Below are 22,270 nucleotides of genomic sequence, written 5' to 3' on the forward strand. Positions count from 1 at the left end.
ATGCTAAGCTCTCTTTGAAATATCTAATTATAAATTGTTCCATGCTATCTATACACACTGCCTCCATGTCCATTCCATGGCCCAGAAATGGGAGAGGCTGTGCTCATTTTATAGGCGCCTAAGGATCCAATAAGGCGGGCAGCTTGTGCGCTCATTTCACGCCTGAAGTGTGCCTCCCGTCATATTGGTTGGGGCTCCTCCATAAGAGTCATTGATGTTAGGCCACCGATTTGCATATGCAGATTGCTTAACGCCAGTTTCAGGACCCCTTTGTGAAATTCAATTGCGAATGACTGCGGTATGCGCCCTGCATGCTGCGGTCAGTTTCTTCAGGCACGTCGCAGGCAAACCAGCTGCCCTTAAAGGCCCAAAAGGTAAGTTTTACTTTTTTTTTACTTACCTTATTGTGGAGCTGGGAGGAGTAGGAGTGCTGCCTTCCCATGACCTGCAAACTGCCTCTGGGGCCGTGACTGGCGCCTGCAGCTCGTCGGTAATAAACAAATCAGGCCGGCTCACCAATTTGCCGATGTCCTGTCGCCTGCCCCCTTAGGCAGATGCAGCCCCAATTCGGGATGTGTTCCAATTTCGAGCCCCGCATGTTCGTCAGCCTCTGAGTGAAGTAGTTAAGTCTGCACCTTTCCTCCTCTAAGCTTGAGCCCTTGTCCCCTGGTTCTAGAGCTTCTGAAACAGATCAGGGTTTGGATTATCCGGTCCCTCCTGATGAGCTCGAATACTTGAAATAATATCTCCTGTGAGCCTTCTCTTCTCGCGAACGAAAAATTCCAGGTTCTTCAGCCTCGCCTCACATGCCTTAATCTCTATCACCCTGGTTACCCTTTTCTGCACCCCTCCAATGACTGAATATCCTTGCTGTAGTACAGTAACCGGAATTGTACAGAGTACTCCAGGTACTGACTCACTGTGACAGATTTTCAATTTGCTACCCAGGTATTAAACTGGCATTGCAGATCAGCCGTCTGTTATACAAAACTGCCTGATTTTCATTTTCATTGATTTCAATGGATTTGAAAACTGGGCGGTCGATCCACAGCGACAATTTTATGCCCGGGCGGCATGTTGAAAATCTACCCCTTTATTTCCTATTTATGCTCTATTCCTCTCGCTATACATCCCAAGATCTGGTTAGGTTTCCTTATTGCTGTCGCACCTTGCGCTGTTGGTTTCAGTGAGCTATTCACCAATACCCCAGATCCCTCTCCTGTGTTGAGTCCTGTGGCCAAGTGCCATTTGGTTTAATGTAAAAGAAAAGCTGCTAGTGTTGGAAGTCTGTTCTGTTGAAGGGTGCACACCAGAAATTACACATTCTGTCTTTTTTCTCTTTGCAGAAACAGACTGACCAACTGCAATTTTCCACCATTTAGATTATATTCCCATTGTTCATTTCCCTCCCATAGTTTCATTATCTTGTATTCCTTCACATTAAATACCATTTGCCATTCATCTGCACACTCGTCCACCCTATCTACATTCCTTTGTATTTGATTTGCCCAGACTGCTGCAGTGGCGATGTGACCTCATCACCAAATCACATCTTGGCCTGTCGCCCTAGTCCTCTGGCACCTTCTCCTCTTTTAAACATCTCACCTTGTTCCACCTCTCTCATTTAAAATAGTCGTTCTCTAACATTCACCCAAGTACCACGCCAAGTTTCTCCCTGAGATATCTTCACTGCTCTCTTCCCTCTGACTTCTCACCCTCGGTGATTTCAACCTCCATCTCAACTCATTGTGCCCCCTCTCCTCCGTGTTCACTGCCCTCCTAGCCTCCCTTAATCGCTCCCTCCATATAAACTCCACTACCCATATTCACGGCCACCCCCTCATCTCACGTGGCCTCTCTACTCCCATCGTGTCAATCACAAATAAGGCCGTCTCTGATCACTTCCTTGAATCCCTCTCCACCCACATCCCCCCTTCCCAATGCTACTTCCTTCCGTCTCTACCCCCTCCTATTTCTCATCTACACGCTGCCCCTCGGTGACATCATCCGAAAGCACATCAGATTCCACATGTACACTGACATCACCCAGCTCCACCTCACCATCACCTCTCTCGACCCCTCCATTGCCTCTGATTTGTCATGCTGTTTGTCCGACATCCAGTATTGGATGAGCAGAAATTTCCTCCAATTAAATATTGGGAAGACTGAAGCCAGTGTCTTTGGTCTGCGCCACAAACTTTGTTCCCATCCCTCTAAAAATGGAGGCTGAATGAAACGAGCAAGCAAAAACAACCGATACCCAGGAGCAAGATACAGGTTTGAATCTAATCAACGAGTTAAGATGGTTTATATATAGACTTATGGATACCCAGAAGTTAGTTACAGGCTGGAATCTAATCATAGGGTTCGGATGGAATTACAAAAGTACTACAGCCAAGCTGAAGCTGTTCGTCATTGTTATCTGAAACACAGTTAAATTACTGCCTAAATTAGTTACTTTAAAAAATGATTTGGCAATGTGATAGTACTGCACTCTAAATTTTTGCTCCAGTGCCAACAGCAGAAAGTTTCAGATCATGCCCAATTACTGCACATTCAGAGGTCAGTGGATTTCTTCAGTGAATCAATGTCAATGAACCACAGGGAAATATAAAATCCCTCTTCACACAAAACACATTGATATGTGATACGCTTTTTCTGGGACGCTTGGTTTTAAATCTCTCCCACTCCCAGTAACAGGCCTATACCCATCAGGAATTCAGCCCAGTGTTATACAGTGACAGCTGTGCCACCGCATCACGGTAGCATGCAGAGATAGACCTGTAACCTAGTGTTACTCATTAGCACTTCGGCCTAGTGTTACACAGCCCAAGCTTGGGAGGACTGAACATAGGGTTGTACTGCTGGCTGTTCTTCACAGTTCAACTGAGCACAGTATGAAGATTTGACACACCCCTTAGGTTTTACTGAGATTACTATGAAACAATCCGAAATGGTTAGGCAGGAAAATTCTGCCATGGATCTACAATACTCATAGCACTGCCCTCGCCTTTAGGAACCTTTTTCACTTACTCATCCTCAGATTCACTGTCACTGCCGAAAAGACCAGATTCCTCTTTTTGGGAGGGTTCTTTATTCTCCTCATCCTCGTCACTGCCAGATAAGATGCCCTTAGACTCTCGTTTTTCTGGTGCAGCATCGCTGTCGGAATCCTCGCCAGCGGAAGGGGGCCGTTTTATCTTAGCAGCAGTGTCGCTGTCCGAGTTTGAGTCCTCGTCTTCCGACATGACACGTTTCTTCTTAAGAGCGGTGTCGCTCTCAGAGTCATCGCCATCGGAGAAGACCCGCCTTTTCCTCACACCCGTGTCGCTATCAGAATCCTCGGCATCAGAAACGATCCGCTTTTTCGTGCGGGTGTTGGTGTCACTGTCTGAGTCTTCGGCGTCTGACACCACGCGCTTAGCTTTTGAGATGGCGGCACCGCTGTCTGAATCGTCGCCATCCGAAACAATGCGCTTCGCCGTAGCAACATCGGCGTCGCTGTCCGAATCTTCGCCACCCGAGACGGCCAGCTTTCTCTTCAAATCACCAGCTTCGCTGTTTGATTCCTCCCCACCCGAGATACTGAGCTTTTTCTTGCTGGGAGCAAAGTCACCGTCCGAGTCCTCACTGTCCGACACCACGCGACTTTTCTTAGCAGCTGCAAGTGAGACAAAGAACACCTCATTTAGACCAGTCCTGCACGTTGGATCAGATTGTTAACCCTTTCATACACTTGCATTTGTTACGGGTGCTGGGAATGTGGTTTGATGACACAACCACATAACCCTCCCGTCATAAAGATACCAAACTGCAAGAGTGAACGGGCAGATTACTCACCTTTAGATGGAGTGATCACTGTGCTGTATAAAGGATGGCTCCAAATCTCATCTTCAGATGCAGTTTTAAAAAAACAAGGTATAATGCCAAGTAGTATCATCTTTAGGGACAATGACTTATCAGCCAAAGCCAGGGCATGTCTGAAGAGTGCAGTGAACACAGGCCAAAGCCAGGGCATGTCTGAAACCATGGCATAAACTGTTTGAATTTTTTAAGTTCTGTACACAAGGTGTGTTTCTGTGGCAGTGGAGGGGGATTTGCTGCATTTCGAACCCTGCATCACACAAACTCATCAAAACTGCTCTTGATTCACGGTTGAATACTCACGTTTATTCAGTCCTTCTTTCTCCTCTTCGCTATCAGACACGACTGGCTTCTTCCTCTTTACTGAAACAAAGCTGCAGTGTATTAGGAATTTTACAAAAAGACATCAAATATCATACCTGGAACCATGGAATTTTACAGCACAGGAGGAGGCCATTCAGCCCATCGCACCTGTACCGGCTCTCTAGAAGAGCTATCCACTAAGTCCCTTTCCCCATACCCATGCCTTGTTCTATATAAAATCCTTTAGTTGAGGTTTCACTGATGGCTGAGTGGTTAAAGGTACCACTTGGGCAGCACCTATCCACAAGCATTAAAATTCCACAGGTGGTTTGTGCTTGGTTAGCTGGTCTCAGCTGGGAAGGGAGTTGGGCACTATAATTAGTCTCAGTGCCCCAGACTAGAGAGGGAGGAAAAAAATACTCGGTCCCTAGCTCCATTCTGCGATCCCTGCTGGAAAATGCATGTCAGACACAGTTGACAATGGCTTGTCAACACACACTTAGACTCACATGAAAATTGACTCTTTGCGTGAGGTACTGGAGGGCAACAAGTGTCTGTGGAATCCACAAGTTAACAGATCTTTGGTTCTTTCACCAGTTATAATATAGTCAAATACTTATAAAGAGCACTGTGCCATTCCAATCTTAAGTAATCACTGCCCCAAGCATCCGTCACTGATACAAACCTACTGTGGGTGCAGCAACTGTTCGTGAACATTTCACCAATCCTGTAAATGTAATCGTTTAAATGTTAATTGCATCCAAAATCTGCCCACACTTAATCTCTGATATGAGCGTAAGCTTTAACCTCAGGCAGTGAATCAGCCCAGCTTAAAGCAAACACATTTCTGGGAAAGAGACCCTGGCAGGACTGACTCTCTACAGATTATACAGTCAGGAAATCAGTGGCCCATTCTGTCCACTGCATGCATAAATGCATTAATATTGTGGGGTTTTTTTTTGTGGGGGGGTGGGTGGAGGGGGTGGTGAGACTTATTTGTCAAGAGAATCAGCATCACTCAATTCTTCCCTTTGAACGGAGTTACCAAACAGGAGTCGAATGGCTATTCTTCGTGTGTGAGCCATGACAGTAATGGCAGGTTTCCGGATGGAAGAATTTCGGAATCGAGGTCAATCCTGCTCTGATCTGATGTCCACATGTGCACTTTCCAACAGGGGTCAATGGATAATGATCATGAGCAGGGACACTGACTAATATTCTGCTCCCTAGCCCAATTCTAGTGTCAATACCCCTGCACTGTCTGAGATCAGCTAGCACAGAGTGGATATTGAACTAGGATTATCATGGTCTGCATAGCTCAGTACCACACCAAGTGTTTCATTTGCCACTAAACTACCTCTGCTCCTTCTTACAAGAAAGAAAGTATTGTCAGCTACCCAATGCCCTAATATTTACATGGAGACCCGGTGCCATAATTTCTAGCCCGGTGTATCCTACTAGCCCGGATGCAGCTACACCATTTTAAACAGCTGATTAACTTTTAGTAGGTAACAAGAAAAACTAAATGCTGTAAACTCTCAGCAGGTCTACTAGCATCTAGCACTAATTGGACCCTCTCTGTAGCTCTGGGATAGAATACGCCAGCAGAATCACCTATTTACCGAAAATAGGAGACAGATGAAGCAGCACACTAGATACGAGGTGGCTCCCAATGAGATTCCTGGTCATACAGAGGGAGCACAAAGATCAGGAAGGAGTGAGGATGGAAATCAATGGGAATCGCACCCGGCTAGAAAAGAAAAAAATTCCTTCTGAGAGACTGTCTTTCTAATCTAATAGATGGGGAATGTAACAGGGAGGAGGTGCGACAAACTAACCATGAATAATACCCAGCTTCACACTCTCAAAAATCCATGAGCAGCACTGTGCCCCACATACCAAACTAATAAGGAATATCATGTCCAAACTAAATTGAGCAACCCCGTGGACCAAGAACTAACTGTAAGAAACACCACATCTGCACCCCAAAACGAACATAGCATCGCACCCCAAATTAACGATGAACAAGGCCACACCTGCACCCCAAAGCTATGAGCAACACTGCACCCAGACCCCACAATTGTGAGCAATGCTGCACTCCAAACTGAACAATGCCAAGCCCCAAACGCCAAAAAAACTGAGCAACATCACAACCCAAACCAACTGTGAGTAGCACTGCATCCCAAGCTAACTACAAGAAAGACCACGCCTTATACTGTATCTCAAACTAATTGTGGGAGCAATACCATGCTCCAAACTAAATGTGAGCAATGCTACCGTCGAACTACTAACTTTTTAAAAGATAAGGGTAACATCAGTATCTCACCCAAGTGGCCATTCTTCATATCACCTTAAACATGGAGTGAACGTTGGCACTGCACAATTCAACCATGGAGCACATTGCAGTGCAGCCTGACCCTTTCCTCACTGAATACAATGCCCACACCCATACTTCTCACAGGGTAGTTATCAGGAGTGGGAACCCTGGCTGCCTTTACCCCTCCCTAGCCTAGAGATACAGTTCAGACATCACACCTAACCTGTATGGCTCAGCTTTTCACTGATTTAACCAGTTTTGCCAACAGGGACCCGGGAGCAAAAAAACCCAAATTATTCAAGCAGGTTCTGATCAACAAACTAAGGTCAGCGGGTATCAAGAATAAGACATGGATGTGGACTGCTAACTGCTAAAGAGAAAGCAGAGGAGAGATTGTAAGTAGAACTAGGGAGGTATTGAATAGAGTGCCCCAGAGATCTGTGCTAGGATACCTCTTGTTCTTGAAATACATAAATAACCTGGAGTCACAGTTGCAATGCATATTAAATGACACAAGAGTGGGTGGGACGGGAGACTGTGGACTTAGAGGAGGCAGAACTAGATATGGATAAGCACCTCTGCTGATCATTGGCAAATAAGCACCTCTGCTGATGATTGTTCAATATGGATAAATGCTATTTGATGCATATTGAAAGTAAAAACTGAAGCCGCACGTGCTCTATGGATGCGAGAGAATTCGCAGAAGGGGAGTTTGCAAGAATGTTAATTAACTTGTCACTGTCTGTGGCTAAACATTGTGAGGTGGCAATAAAGTTAATAGGATGCTGGGCTATATTGCCAAATCAGCTGTTCAAATCCCCAGAGACTGGTGAACCTGTTCTGGGACCTAGTAAGGCTGCACCCAGAGCACAGCATACAGTTTAGGTTACCGTGACACAAGAGGCAGTGGAGAGAAGGGCAAGGAACTGGAGACCCCAGTCAGAGGGGAGAGCTGCGAGGTACAACCTGATAAACTGGAGCCCCTTGGTCTCAAGATCACACAACTTGGAGAGGTATATAAAATACTGAATGGGATAGAGAAAATAAACCCAGAACAACATTGAAATACGTAGGACAAGTGGGCATAGGGTCAGAGCTGTGAAGGGTTCATTCAGGAGAGACACCAAAGTATTTCTTTATACAGGGGATGAACAACAGGTGGAATGGGCGGCCAGGGAGTATGGCCAAGGCAAGAACAATGGACTTAAATACAACAGCAAGATGCTGTATTGCGGAGATGGTGGGTTAGTATGCTGAAAGATCTTTTGCATCCAAGCCTATCCAGTGATATTGCGCAATAACTTAAGCTTCAACATGGACACAGTATAGGTAGGAGTGCTTCTGAAATGAAATGATTGAGTTTGTACTGAGCACTGGTCTGGCCCCAACTGCAGCACTGTGTGCAGTTCTGGTCCGTGTGTTATGGGAAAGACACCCAGGCATTGAAGAGGGTGCAGTGAAGGACAATTAAATTGTGTTAGGGTTAAACTGATAGCTGGGATTAGGCACCAACATATGAGGACCGGCTGCAGAAGCTGGGAATATTTACACTGAAAAGGTCAGTGGTGATCTTATGAAATATTCAAGATCCTGAAGGGTACACACAAGGCAAATGTTAATATGTTTAACATTGTCGCAGATTTTACAAGAGGGTACAGCTGCAAGCTTAGAAGAGGGAAGATTAAAAGACGGTTTAGATTTAATTCCTTGAAAAAGGGGATGGTGAGCATATGGAAAGGGCTTGCCATGGCAAGCAATGGGGCTGAAAGTACCAGCAAGTTCAAGTGGCATTGAATAAGTCCCACATAAGAGGTTAGTGTGCAAAATTAAAGCACATGGGATTCGGGGTAATATACTGGCATGGATTGAAAATTGGTTAACAGACAGGAAACAGAGAGTAGGAATAAATGGGTCATTTTCGGGGTGGCAGGCAGTGACTAGTGGGGTACCACAGGGATCAGTGCTTGGGCCCCAGCTATTCACAATATACATCAATGATTTGGATGAGGGAACCAAATGCAATATTTCCAAGTTAGCTGACGACACAAAATTAGGTGGGATCGTGAGTTGTGAGGAGGATGCAAAGAGGCTTCAAGGCGATTTAGACAAGTTGAGTGAGTGGGCACAAATACATGGCAGATGCAGTATAATGTGGATAAATGTGAAGTTATCCACTTCGGAAGGAAAAACAGAAAGGCAGAGTATTATTTAAATAGTGATAGATGGGAAATGTTGATGTACAAAGGGACCTGGGTGTCCTTGTACACCAGTCACTGAAAGTAAACATGCAGGTGCAGCAAGCAGTTAGGAAGGCAAATGGTATGTTGACCTTCATTGTAAGAGGATTTGAGTACAGGAGCAAGGATGTCTTACTGCAGTTATACAGGGCCTTGGTGAGATCACACCTGGAGTATTGTGTGCAGTTTTAGTCTCCTTACCTAAAAAAGGATATACTTGACATAGAGGGAGTGCAGCAAAGGTTCACCAGACTGATTCCTGGGATGGCAGGACTGTCGTATGAGGAGAGATTGGGTCGACTCGGCCTGTATTCACTCGAGTTTAGAAGAATGAGAAGGGATCTCATTGAAACACATAAAATTCTGACAGGGCTAGACAGACTGGATGCAGGGAGTATGTTTTCCCTTTCTGGGGGGTCCAAACGAGGGGTCACGGTCTCAGGATACGGGGTAGGACATTTAGGACTGAGATGAGGAGAAATTTCTTCACACAGAGGGTGGTGAACCTGTGGAATTCTCTACCACAGGAGGCTGTGGAGGCCAAGTCACTGAATATATTTAAGGAGCTGGATAGATTTCTAGACACAAAAGGCATCAAGGGGTATGGGGAGAGCGCGGGAATATGGTATCGAGATAGAGGATCAGCCATGATCATACTGAATGGCAGAGCAGGCTCAAAGGGCCGAATGGCCAACTCCCGCTCCTATTTTCTATGTTTCTATAATTTAAGAGGGGGTAGGAGAGGTATTGTGGGATATGATATTCTGAAGACACTTGGACCAGCAAGATGGAATGCAGGGGTCTTTTCCAGTCCTGTACATTTCTATCAACTATTTTAATGATGGTGAGTTTCCTTTAACTAGTACACACCTGTTTTCTCCCCCTCTTCCTCATCCTGCTCATCATCGCTGTTGGATGCCCCGTGAGGTGCGGGACCATCGTCGTCACTGGCCCCTCGGCTCTCGTTGTGTGCCGGTGATATTCTCACATCCTTTTCACTGTCTGTGTCGTTCATTCGATCGTGGCTCCCTTCACGCTCTCCGCCGCTGTCTTTATTTATGGAGTGATTCTCCTCATCACTGCCTGCTTCATCATCCGATTGCTCAATGCTGCGAGGTTTCTTGGGTTCCTCACTCTCGGAATCACTGCTAACGTGGTTTTCCTCCCTGCTTTGTGGGCGGCCGGGGCCATCACTGTCTTCTGCATCACTCTGATATTCCTTATGGCCTTCGTCCTGAAACAGAAGCAATATGAAAACTTTCAGAGACTGGGGGTTTAAAAATAACTTTCATTTATACAGTGCCTTTAACATGGAAAATGTCCAGTGGAGGCAGTGAAAGAGAAAAACAAAAACAAATAACAGGAATAAAGGAGGGGACACCGAGTCATCAAGGGACAGTTAGGAAGAATGACTTGAAAGCTTTGTTGAAAAGATGGGTTTTGGAAAGAGAAATGAAGTAGTAGAGATGTTTAGGGATGGAGTTCCAGGCAGTAGGGCCGAAGTGGCTAAAATTCTACCATCGATGGTAGGATAAAAGGATGGGTGGGAAATGCACTAAAGGCCAGAGTTGGAGCACCGGAGAGTATGGGAAGATGGGGCTAAAAGGCTGGAGGAGGTTGCAGAGACAGCTGGGGTGAGACTATGAAGAACTTTGAGGATGAGGATCTTAAATTTAAGGTGAGAATAGGGATGATGGGAAAGGAGAATTGAGCTCTGTTGAGAAACAGTATAAGGCATGGTCTTTCTGTATTACTCAGTACCACATTAGGTGGTGCCTTTACCCACCAGGTCATCAGGAGAGCTTTCTCTTCTAATATTTATGATCCTCCCATGCTCACAGCTTTATTGTGTCATTTTTAACCCAATAAACTGCAGAAGTCAAAACTAGCTCTAATCAAAAATTGCACCTTCAAGAACTGAAGCAGATGTTTGTCAGCTTCCAGGTGAACAACAACAACTTGCATCTAAATGGTGCCTTTTACGGAACAAAATATCCCAAAGCACTTCACAGAGGTCTAATTAGATAAAAATGAACACCGGGCCAGAAAAAGAAGGGCGACCAAAAACTTGATCAAAGGGGTAAGTTTTAAGGAGTGTCTTAAAGGAAGAGAGGGAGATAGAGGGGCAGAGGGGTTTCGGGAGGGAATTCCAGAGTGTGGGGCCTAGACGGCTGAAGGCACGGTCGCCAATGACAGGGTGAGGGTGATGCACAAGAGGCCAGAGTCAGAGGAACGCAGAGTTCTTAGAGGGTTGTAGGAGGTTACAAAGACAGGGAGGAGCAACACCATGATATAAGGATGAGAATTTTAAAATGGATGCATTGGGAGACCAGGGGCCAATATAGGTCAGCAAGGACAGGAGTGACTAGAGCTTGGTGTGGGATAGGGTAGGGGCAGCATAGTTTTGGATCAGCTAAGATTTAGATCGTGGAGGATGGGAAGCTGGCCAGGAGAGCACTGGAATATGACAAAGGCAGGCACGAGTGCTTTAGCAGCAGATGGATTGCAGCAGGGGCGGAGGCAGAAGTAGGCGGTCTTTGTGATGGAGGATGAGACAGAAGCTCAGCTCAGGGTTGAACAGGAGGTTGCAAACAGTCTGTTTCAACCCAAGATAGAATTATAGAAAGGTCACAGCACGGAAGGAGACCGTTCGGCCCATCGAGACTGGGCCGGCTCTATGCAAGAGCAATCCAGCTAGTCCCACTCCCCAGCCCTATCCCCGTAGCCATGCAAATTTTTTCCTTTCAAGTACTTATCCAGTTCCCTTTTGAAAGCCATGATTGAATCTGCCTCCACCACCCCTTCTGGCAGTGCATTCCAGATCCTAACCACTCACTGTGTGAAAAAGTTTTTCCTCATGTCACCTTTGGTTCTTTTGCCAATCACCTTAAATCTATGTCCTCTGGTTCTTGACTCTTCCACCAATGGGAACAGTTTTTCTCTATCTACTCTGTCTAGACCTGACATGATTTTGAATACCTCTATCAAATCTCCTCTCAACCTTCTCTCTTCCAAGGAGAACAACCCCAGCTTCCCTAGTCTATCCACGTAACTAAAGTCCCTCATCCCTGGAATCATTCTAGTAAATCTCTACTGCACCCTGTCTAAGGCCTTCACATCTTTCCTAAAGTGCGGTGCCCAGAACTGGACACAATACTCCAGTTGTGGCCGAACCAGTATTTTATAAAGGTTCATTATGACTTCCTTGCTTTTGTACTGTATGCCTCTATTTATAAAGCCCTGGACCCCGTATGCTTTTCTAACAGCTTTCTCAACCTGCCCTGCCACCTTCAACAATTTGTGTACATTTACCCCCAGATCTCTCTGTTTCTATACCCCTTTTAGAATTGTGCCCTTCATTCTTCCTACCGAAATGTATCACTTCACATTTTTCTTCATTAAATTTCATCTGCCACGTTTCCCATGCCATCAGCCTGTCTAAATCCTCTTGAGTTCTATCACTATCCTCCTCACTGTTCACTACACTTCCAAGTTTTGTATCATCTGTAAATTTGGAAATTGTGCCCTGTACACCCAAGTCCAAATCATTAATATATATCAAGAAGGAAAGGAGACGGAAAGAGTGACAAAGGCACGGAGTTTGTGGCAGGGGCCGAAGACCATGGCTTCAGTCTATCCAATGTTTAACTGGAGGGAATTGCGGCTCATCCAAGATTGGACTTTGGACAAATAGACTGACAGGGCCGAGGTAGAATAGCGAGAATAGGAGAAGTGGGTTTCAAGGACAATGATGCATTTAAGGGGAAGCTCGATAAGTACACAAGGGAGAAAGGAACAGAAGGAACTGATAGGGTGAGATGAAATAAGGTGGGATGAGGCTCGTTTGGAGCATAAACTCCGACTCAGACCTGTTGGGCCAAATGTCCTGTTTCTGTGCTGTAAATATTATGTAACAAGATAAACTTGGAGAGGACATAGGGGCAGATGGGAGAGAAACGGGAGAGAAACTGGAGAAAAATGTAGGTTCAGGGCTAGGGCAGGGGGGATCATGAGGGGCGGGGGCAGTTGGTTTGGCTTGGTTGGTGCGAGGAAGCAGTAGAAGCAGCTACACAGATGGTCATTAGTGACAAAAAAGACCACGAGCGCCTCCCACTTGTTGGAGGTGAAGGTAAGGAAAAGTCGTCATTGGTTATTTTTGCTCTCCAGGATGATCTTAGAGTAGTGGGTGGTTTTGGCAGAGGACAGTGACACCAGAGGGCACTTGATTTGGTGATGGATGGCTAAACCAGTTATGCGCCAGATACGCTCAAGTCTGCACCTGTTGGCCTTGAGGGACCAAAGGTGGCGAACAATACCAAGGGGAATGACCAGATGGCAGAGCGAAAAGTTCTGACTGGGAACGAAGCTCTTACCTCAGAGTGATGTCCCACACTGCTGCCTTCAGATGCAGCACGGTGTTCAGTCGAGTCCTCCTGATCATCTGAGCCTGAATTGTGTTCATCCTGTACCGGCGTTGCTCCACCATCATCTATTTAAAGTAAAGCAACAGTCACTGTCACAGCACTACAGCCAGTGCACGTCACCATTACAGCACTCCGACATCCCTAGTGCACATAACCACCATGATCAAAAGAACTTTGTTGGCTGTGAAGCATTTCGGGATGTCCTGAGGTGCAAATTCGTTCTTTTTCCTGTGTTCTGTTGGACATATAAGGGTGAATTAGCCCTCTGCTGCCAAACTGAGCATGCCAACTGCCTCATGACCGTGCCACAGTACAGCAACTGTGCGTCTCCGGCCTTCCATCATCTTAAGTATTCACAAAATAATTACTTGTCCTTAATTTTTGAAAACACTGCATAAACAAAAACCATGCATCGGTACATCACTTTTTCACAGTGCAGAACACCCCAAAACACTCCCATCCAATGAATCACTTTTCAAATGTAGTCACTGTTTTGTAAACAAATGCAACAGCCAATTTGTGCATAGCAAGATCCCACGAACACTAAATGAGATAAATGACCAATTGATCATTTTTCAGTGGATTTGGTTGAGGAATATGGGAGAACGTCCTGCTCTTCGAATAGTGCCACGGAGTCTTTTGTGCCCATCTGAACAGGCAAACGGGGATCGTGTCGGACTCTGACTGTCTGCCTGGTCCTGGTGCAAGTTCTCGGTTTTCTGTGACTCCATTTTTTGTTTAAATGGTCCCATTCTGTCTATTCTCAGTAGTCTCTTATTTGAAGTACTGTCCCCCTGGCCACCACCCCAACTAAAGCCCTGATGCGATGTGTTCCCCTCCTAATGTTTCTTGTTTTAAAAATAGTAGCCTCACGTACGGTGTGTTCTCTTGCCCGGCCTCTTCTTATTAAAAGGCCGATTGAATGATGTGGGGATTCCCCGAGTCTTGTTGCTTGGTGTGGGTTTTTCGCCCACTGTCATTGCACGGCATAGGTTTTTTTTCTCCTTGTCTTGTTGCAGCTATTCTATAGCTACATCCTTCCCCATCTAATTCCACTGCTACATCCTTCTCTGTCTAATACAAATTAGAGTGTACACATAGGGATTGTTACTCCAGCAAGAACAGGAAAATCAATGCTCTTTACCAACAGCAGTGCTGAGGAGAGAAATATACTCTGAATGCCACACAGGAATAACAGGAGAAAAAACTTGGGAACAATGCACTGGAACTTAGCAACTAAGTATATACTGGAATAAAATCGCACTGTACAATATCAAACACACTTCTCCAGGTAAAAATGGGATTGATTCTTGAGCAGAACGCTATCCTACCAAGACAGCAACAAATACATGCAACAGAGGGTCAGAGAAACAATTATGGTTTGAAATGGGAAAGACACTTAAGAAATGATGTGTGACACATGGTAAAAGAAATAGTGGGAAGATTCAAGAGAAAATGGAAGGACAATTTGAGGGGAATGTACAAGAGTGAATGTGAGCAGGGTGACAGAGGAAGCACAAGTGATGCTGACAGGTAGTGTCGTCACCACAACATTCTGCACCAGATGCTGAAATGGTGACTTACAGGTCACCACACCTGTAGTAACATGTTATTTATTTGTAACCTGCACACAAGCAAGTGGACCCCAATCACTCAGTGTGAGGAGGCCTGTATTACTGTTCATTCCACAGGAAAGTGGTAACTGTCAGCAACAGATCACCAACTACACAGAACAATTACACTTTTTGTGTAAGCCATTAAATACAAATACTTCAATTCTCTGCATTGGTTGTGTGCAAGTGTTCTGAAAGATGACTGGCTGCCTGTTAGAGAAAGGCTCCCAATAATTGAAATAATCAGGAATTATTCTATAACCTAATCGTTTTAACTGTAATTAATTAATGTCTGTGCAGTTGCCACCAATGAACAAACCTGGTGTGGCTTGGGTAACCGAGAGCTAAAGTTCCTGTTTAAAGTTCACTGAATGTGTCTATTCTGGGATTAGAAACATTATCGCAGTGTGAAATAAAAACATTCCCGATTAGTTGAATCCAATTTCATACCAGACTGTTTAACAAATCATTGAGTACACTGCTCAAAAATTCCCATACCTAAATGAAAGTGATTTTAATCTACACTCAGCCTGTAAGATCTTTACTGGTTGGTCCAAGCTACAAGCACAGGGTCAGTGAGGGTGTACACCAGTACTTAACAGTTGTTTAATGACAAACCAGTGACCCAGCTCATTGCTTTGTTGGGGGGGGGGGGGGTAATCTTTGGAGCTGATGTGGCTCCAAGATGAAGTAATAAAAACAGAAAATGCTGGAAATACTCAGCAAGCTAGGCAGCATCTGTGGAGGAAGAAACAGAGTTAACGTTTCAGGTCGATGACCCTTCATCAGGCCCTTCTTCCAAGATGAAGTATCTAGTGATGGGAGACCGGAACCTAGTTTGTGGCAGACTAAGTAATCCTGAGCTGGGTAGATCAGCAGTACTCCAGGGCATTGCTGTTAACTGACAAGCCAGCTTGGCTCAGTAATAGAACCCGGAAGGATAGACCTGTCACTGAGGAGGGGGCGCAAGGGGTGGGGGCGGGGAGACTCTCTTCCTACTTAGCTCCAGATAAGCCTTTAAGACAATAGTCAAATGGGTAGGGCAGTTTTTATGGACAGCAGCAGAGAGCTCAGAGAAAAAAAAACGTGCTTTTATATAGAGCCTTTCACAACGTCAAAAAATCTCATAGCAAATGAAGTACTTGTGAAGTGCAGTCACTGTTATAAGGTAAGGAAATGTTGCAGCCAATTTAGCACATAGTAAGGTCCCATAAACAGCAATAAGATAAATGACCAGGTCTGTTTTTACTGATGTTGGTCAAGGAATAAATATTGGCTAGGACAGATCTCCCCTGCTCTTCTTCAAATACTGCAACGGGATTGTTTAGGTGCAAGTTGCTGTTGACCGTTCCCTCTGTTTCACCCTGGTCAACACTTCCATCATCCCCAGCATCTGCTCCCTTTCCTCCGGCACCTTCCCCTGCAAGCGCAGAAGACGCAACACTTGCCCTTTCACCTCCTCCCTTTCCACTTTCAACGACCCCAAACACTCCTTTCCAGGTGAAACAGCGATTTACTTGTACTTCTTCCAACTTAGTATACTGTATTCACTGCTCACAACAGGGAGACCAAATGCAGATTGGGTGATCGCTTTGCCAAACTCCTCTGTTCAGTCCGCAAGCATGACCCTGAGCTTCTGGTCGCTTGCCACATTAATTCTCCATCCAGCTCAGACCTCTCTGTCCTTAGCTTCCTACACTGTTCCAATGAAGCTCAACGCAAGCTCGAGGAACAACTCATCTTTCTACTCAGCATTTCACAGCCTTCTGACCATAACATTGAGTTTAACAACTTTAGCTCTTAACCACCATTCCCATTTTCTCTCAGACAGCAGGTGCTGGCAATGGAGGATGGCTGCACCAGAGCCACTGGGAGTGATGGAGGTGTGGACTAGTGATCCCCTTTCGGTACATGGCTGGCAGAGCAGTCCGCAATCGTGGGGTCTACCTGCCATTCTTCTGCCACATTCCTGGGCCACAGCAACCCTCTCCGCTTTGCCAGATTTTCCAGGCTTCCCTCCCCCTCTATTCTGCTGTAACCATTTACACCTCTTCTGGACTCATCTTTTGTTTCTACATTTGTCCCATTATCACCCCCTATGTCATGAACCATCATTCATTTTGTCTTTTAATCACTCCTGCCCTCCACCCTGTCACAGACCTTCCCTTTCTGTTCTTTCCCTAGCCCCACTTTTCCGTGACTCTGTACTTGCTTAAAAGCCGTTCATCTCTAACATCTTTCAGTTCTGATGAAAGGTCAGTAACCTGAAACGTTAACTCTGTTTCTCTCTCCACAGATGCTGCCTGACTTGCTGAGTTTTTCCAGCATTTTCTGTTTTTATTTCAGATTTCCAGCATCCACAGTATTTTGCTTTTGGTTTATTGACGATGTCATCCAGCTGAGAGCGCCTCGGTTTAACATCTCATCCAAAAGACAGTACCTCCAACAGTGCAGTACTCCCTCAGTATTGCACTGAAATGTCAGCCTAGATTATGTGCTCAAGTCTTTGGCGTGGGGCTTGAACCTACAACTTTCTGACTCAGAAACAAGAGCACTGACATCTTAGTAGCATACTGGCTCTATGCTGGGAGGCTACGTGGATTTTAGCTTGTTGAACTTCAGTATTACCCCAGTGTACATGGGGAAGGGGTCCCTAAGTCCAGGTTCTGCCAACCTTAACCGCAACTCTGGATCTCCTCCAGCCCTACGAGAACTCTACGTTCCTCTGACTCTGGCCTTTTGTGCATCCCATTTCCTTCGTCCCACCACTGGCGGCTGTGCCTTCAGCTGGCTAGGTGCTAAGCTCTGCAATTCCCTAACCCCCTTTAAGACGCTCCTCAAAACCCACCTCTTTAGCCAAGCTTTTGGTCACCTGTCTCTTTATGTGGTTCTCTTTATGCGGCTCGGTGTCAGATTTTGTCTGATAACACTGTTGTGAAGCGTCATGGAACGTTTCACTATATTAAAGGCACTACATCCGTGCAAGTTATTGTTGATAAAGTGGCCGTGTCCTTATGGGGACAGCGTGCGCTCCATTGGGCCAACAAACTATACCCGTGAGGATCTCTCAAGTGATTCTCAGACTCCAACACAAGCACTGCAGGCCCGGGATCAGATCCCTGCACTCACTCACGGGCTGCGGCTGCCGGCCGACCCGGGCCGGGCCGGGCCGCGGACTAACGCACGGGCTACCGGCCAAGGCCCCAAACCAGTGCCCCGTTAACACAAGCTTCCCTATCCCGGGGCCGCTCTTACCTTCCCCTTCCGGGTAGTACCCGTCCTCCAACTCCATGGCCGCGGGCAGATACCAGCCCGCTTCCGCTCAGTCCCGACCCCGCACACTTTCGGCCCGCCGTCTATTCACAAACTGGAATCGCCGCTCTGGCCTACACACTCCGCGGCACTGCGCATGAGTGCGGGTCATAGGTCACGGAGCACGGGATCGTGGCTGGCGGTGAACTGACGCCAGGAGCATGCGCAGAATCGTCAAATCCAGAGTTCAGCCTGGATTCAGGTCGTGAATGTTGATGAACTGCTGCAATCACTGGTGAAATCATCACTACAATCACTGGTGAAACCATCACTACAATCACTGGTGAAATCATCACTACAATCACTGGTGAAACCATCACTACAATCACTGGTGAAACCATCACTACAATCACTGGTGAAATCATCACTACAATCACTGGTGAAATCATCACTACAATCACTGGTGAAATCATCACTACAATCACTGGTGAAACCATCACTGCAATCATTAGTGAAATCATCACCACAATCACTGGTGAAATCATCACTACAATCATTAGTGAAATCATCACTACAATCACTGGTGAAATCATCACTACAATCATTAGTGAAATCATCACTACAATCATTAGTGAAACCATCACTACAATCACTGGTGAAACCATCACTGTAATCATTAGTGAAACCATCACTACAATCACTGGTGAAACCATCACTGCAATCATTAGTGAAACCATCACTACAATCACTGGTGAAACCATCACTGCAATCATTAGTGAAACCATCACTACAATCACTGGTGAAACCATCACTGCAATCATTAGTGAAATCATCACTACAATCACTGATGAAACCATCACTACAATCATTAGTGAAATCATCACTACAATCACTGGTGAAACTATCACTACGATCATTAGTGAAATCATCACTACAATCACTGGTGAAACCATCACTACAATCATTAGTGAAATCATCACTACAATCACTGGTGAAACCATCACTACAATCATTAGTGAAATCATCACTACAATCACTGGTGAAACCATCACTACAATCATTAATGAAACCATCACTACAATCACTGGTGAAACCATCACTACAATCATTAGTGAAATCATCACTACAATCACTGGTGAAACCATCACTGCAATCATTAATGAAACCATCACTACAATCACTGGTGAAACCATCACTACAATCATTAGTGAAATCATCACTACAATCACTGGTGAAACCATCACTACAATCATTAATGAAACCATCACTACAATCATTAGTGAAATCATCACTACAATCACTGGTGAAACCATCACTACAATCATTAGTGAAATCATCACTACAATCACTGGTGAAACCATCACTACAATCATTAATGAAACCATCACTGCAATCATTAATGAAACCTTCACTACAATCATTAGTGAAACCATCACTACAATCACTAGTGAAACCATCACTACAATCATTAGTGAAACCATCACTACAATCACTAGTGAAACCATCACTGCAATCATTAATGAAACCATCACTGCAATCACAAGTGAAACCATCACTGCAATCATTAGTGAAACCATCACTGCAATCATTAGTGAAATCATCACTACAATCACTGGTGAAACCATCACTGCAATCATTAGTGAAACCATCACTGCAATCACTAGTGAAACCATCACTACAATCACAAGTGAAACCATCACTGCAATCATTAGTGAAACCATCACTGCAATCACTAGTGAAACCATCACTACAATCATTAGTGAAACCATCACTGCAATCACTAGTGAAACCATCACTACAATCATTAGTGAAACCATCACTACAATCATTAGTGAAACCATCACTACAATCATTAATGAAATCATCACTAGTGAAACCATCACTACAATCATTAATGAAACCATCACTACAATCATTAGTGAAATCATCACTACAATCATTAGTGAAATCATCACTACAATCACTCGTGAAATCATCACTACAATCATTAGTGAAATCGTCACTACAATCACTAGTGAAACCATCACTACAATCACTAATGAAATAATCACTACAATCACTAGTGAAATCATCATTGCAATCGCTATTGAAACCATCATTACAACCATTAGTGAAATCATCACTGCAATCACTAGTGAAACCATCACTGCAATCATTAGTGAAATCATCACTACAATCACTAGTGAAATCATCACTACAATCACTAGTGAAACCATCACTACAATCTTTAGTGAAATCATCACTACAATCATTTGTGAAACCATCACAACAATCATTGATGAAATCATCACTACAATCTTTAGTGAAATTATCACAATTAGTGAAATTACTGCCATGACTACAATCGTGAATATGATCAATACAATCATCAGTGTAACTACCATTGTCACAGCAATCACCACTGACCACCCCTCACTCGGCCGCCACTGACACTCGCTTACCTCTCATTCAGTCGCTGTTACCTGCAGTCACTCACTATAACTCAATTTTCCTTTTTTATATTGTTTTGTATTCACATGTTTTATATAAACAGTATGCCTATACGTGCACATAAAATGCTGTATGGCCTGTCATCAGTGGCATCCTGTACAACAAATACAGTGTCACAGAATCTCGAGCTGCGAGAAGCCAGCAGAATGTGAAAGGCCAGGAGAGTGTGGAGTGTAGCCCTAGGGAGTTCAGCAATTGGACAGGATGGTTTTCCGATAATTAATACCTATACAAAGACAGTAAGCAGAATTTGATTTTTGCCAAGGTTTGATGCTAGTAAGAATTCGGACTCATGCTATTTATGATTTTAAGTTACACAGAAAGGGATAACAGAGCAGAGATCCCTCATGATGTGTGTGGAGTGTGAGATATGAACCATATTGGATCTTAATGTTATGTAAGAGCAGCCCATTTGCACTAAGTGTCAGAAGATCTCTGTACTTGAGGAACAATTGGCCAGACTCTACAGCGTCACAGAAGTTGATGGGTTTCTGGCTTGTACTTTCCAGAATGTCACCAAAGAGGCAGTATATGGAGTTAAGTCACAAATCAGCCATGATCTCATTGAATGACGGAACAGGCTCGAGGGACTAAATGTCCTACTCCTGTTCTTATGTTAGACAGTTCAGAACACTGGGATAGCAGAGAAAGAGAAGTGGGTGACCATCTGCAGAGGCAGCAGAGGAAGACAGGACTCACAGGTGCAGGAGAACCCCTAAGTTACTGGAACTGTATAATACTAATACAGTGTTGGAGAGTATGAAGTAGACAGTGACTCAGGATGTCCTGAGCAACACTGGTACTGTAGAGCAAGGGATTAGCCAAGGAAGGGGAGGGAGAAGCAAGAAGACTACAAGAATAAGAAAGTGGTAGTAATGGGAGATTCAATTGTTCGCGTATGTACAGCCTTTTTTTTACAGTTATGACAATGACTGGCGATACAGTTTGTACCGAGTGAGTCTCCAAGGACAGGCTCCAGACTACTGCTGTTTCTTCTGTTCCAGGCAGAGGCCTAACATCACTCTTTCTAATTCAAGTATGTTCCATATGTGCTTCATCCACTCGTGGGGAGGACTGTACTTCCCAATAAATAGAGGGGACCACACATTCTGATAGCTAGTCGCAAGAGTTATGATAACCTGCTCATTGCAGGGGCCCTCCAGCAGTTGTTTGTTATGGAGGCATGATATTTGTGGTTCTTGTGTGGATATAATAGGTAAGATTTCTGATCTTCAGTTAACCTTTGTGTATTTTGCTGCAGTAGTAGTGTTGAGGATCTGTCTCTATACCTCTTGCCACTCCTCCTCCCTTGACAAGTGGTTTTAGTCTCATTGCAGGCTTCCCTCGGGTTTTCTGTCCCTTCCTTGGTCATGGAGGTGAGCATGGTGCACTGGACGGAGATGTGTCCACAGGAGAGTGTTGGGGAATGAAGGAAGTGTTCCAGGGGTCAGCGCCTGCTGACTTCTGCAAAATAGTGCAGGGTTCTGGAGATAGTGATTCATCTGGAGATAGAAGTATTGGTCATGCTGGGAGAGGTGAAATTTGTATGTTCAGGACCTGGCTTTAGATTCTTTGGTATAGTTGTCTCAGTGAGACTTGCCATTTTATACAAAAGGAAATTCCACCCCACCTAACCAGATGAATAAACAGCCTGGATAGGGTGAACACAGTAAAGATGAATACCCTCCCCTGCCTCCGTCACTAATTTCAGATGCTGCCTGTTTATGTACCATCCAGAAAATTCTGAACTGGACAGCTGCATCTCCAAGG

General features: G+C 44.9%; 2 protein-coding genes across 5 annotated transcripts in view; one reads left to right on the forward strand and one right to left on the reverse strand.

Moving 5' to 3' along the window:
• LOC137331615 (protein IWS1 homolog) overlaps positions 1 to 18,172 on the reverse strand; it is a 51,348-nt gene extending 33,176 nt beyond the window's left edge. For all 4 annotated transcript variants that reach the window (XM_067995529.1, XM_067995527.1, XM_067995528.1 and 1 more), the window contains exons 1-5: positions 18,014 to 18,172; positions 13,095 to 13,210; positions 9,592 to 9,955; positions 4,168 to 4,227; positions 3,034 to 3,661 (exon numbers count right to left, since the gene is read on the reverse strand). In XM_067995529.1, coding sequence (XP_067851630.1) covers positions 3,034 to 3,661; positions 4,168 to 4,227; positions 9,592 to 9,955; positions 13,095 to 13,210; positions 18,014 to 18,050 — 1,205 coding nt within the window. In that variant the 5' untranslated portion in view covers positions 18,051 to 18,172. The remainder of the gene's footprint in view (positions 1 to 3,033; positions 3,662 to 4,167; positions 4,228 to 9,591; positions 9,956 to 13,094; positions 13,211 to 18,013) is intronic.
• Positions 18,173 to 18,231: 59 nt separating this feature from the next.
• On the forward strand, positions 18,232 to 20,440 carry LOC137331146 (fap1 adhesin-like). Its single transcript, XM_067994751.1, has 2 exons — positions 18,232 to 18,272; positions 18,523 to 20,440. The coding sequence occupies exons 1-2, from the start codon at positions 18,232 to 18,234 to the stop codon at positions 20,438 to 20,440; spliced, it is 1,959 nt and encodes a 652-aa protein (XP_067850852.1).
• The last annotated feature ends 1,830 nt before the right edge of the window (positions 20,441 to 22,270 follow it).

This window comes from Heptranchias perlo, chromosome 13, assembly GCF_035084215.1.
Source record: "Heptranchias perlo isolate sHepPer1 chromosome 13, sHepPer1.hap1, whole genome shotgun sequence".
Classification (NCBI taxonomy): Eukaryota; Metazoa; Chordata; class Chondrichthyes; order Hexanchiformes; family Hexanchidae; genus Heptranchias; species Heptranchias perlo.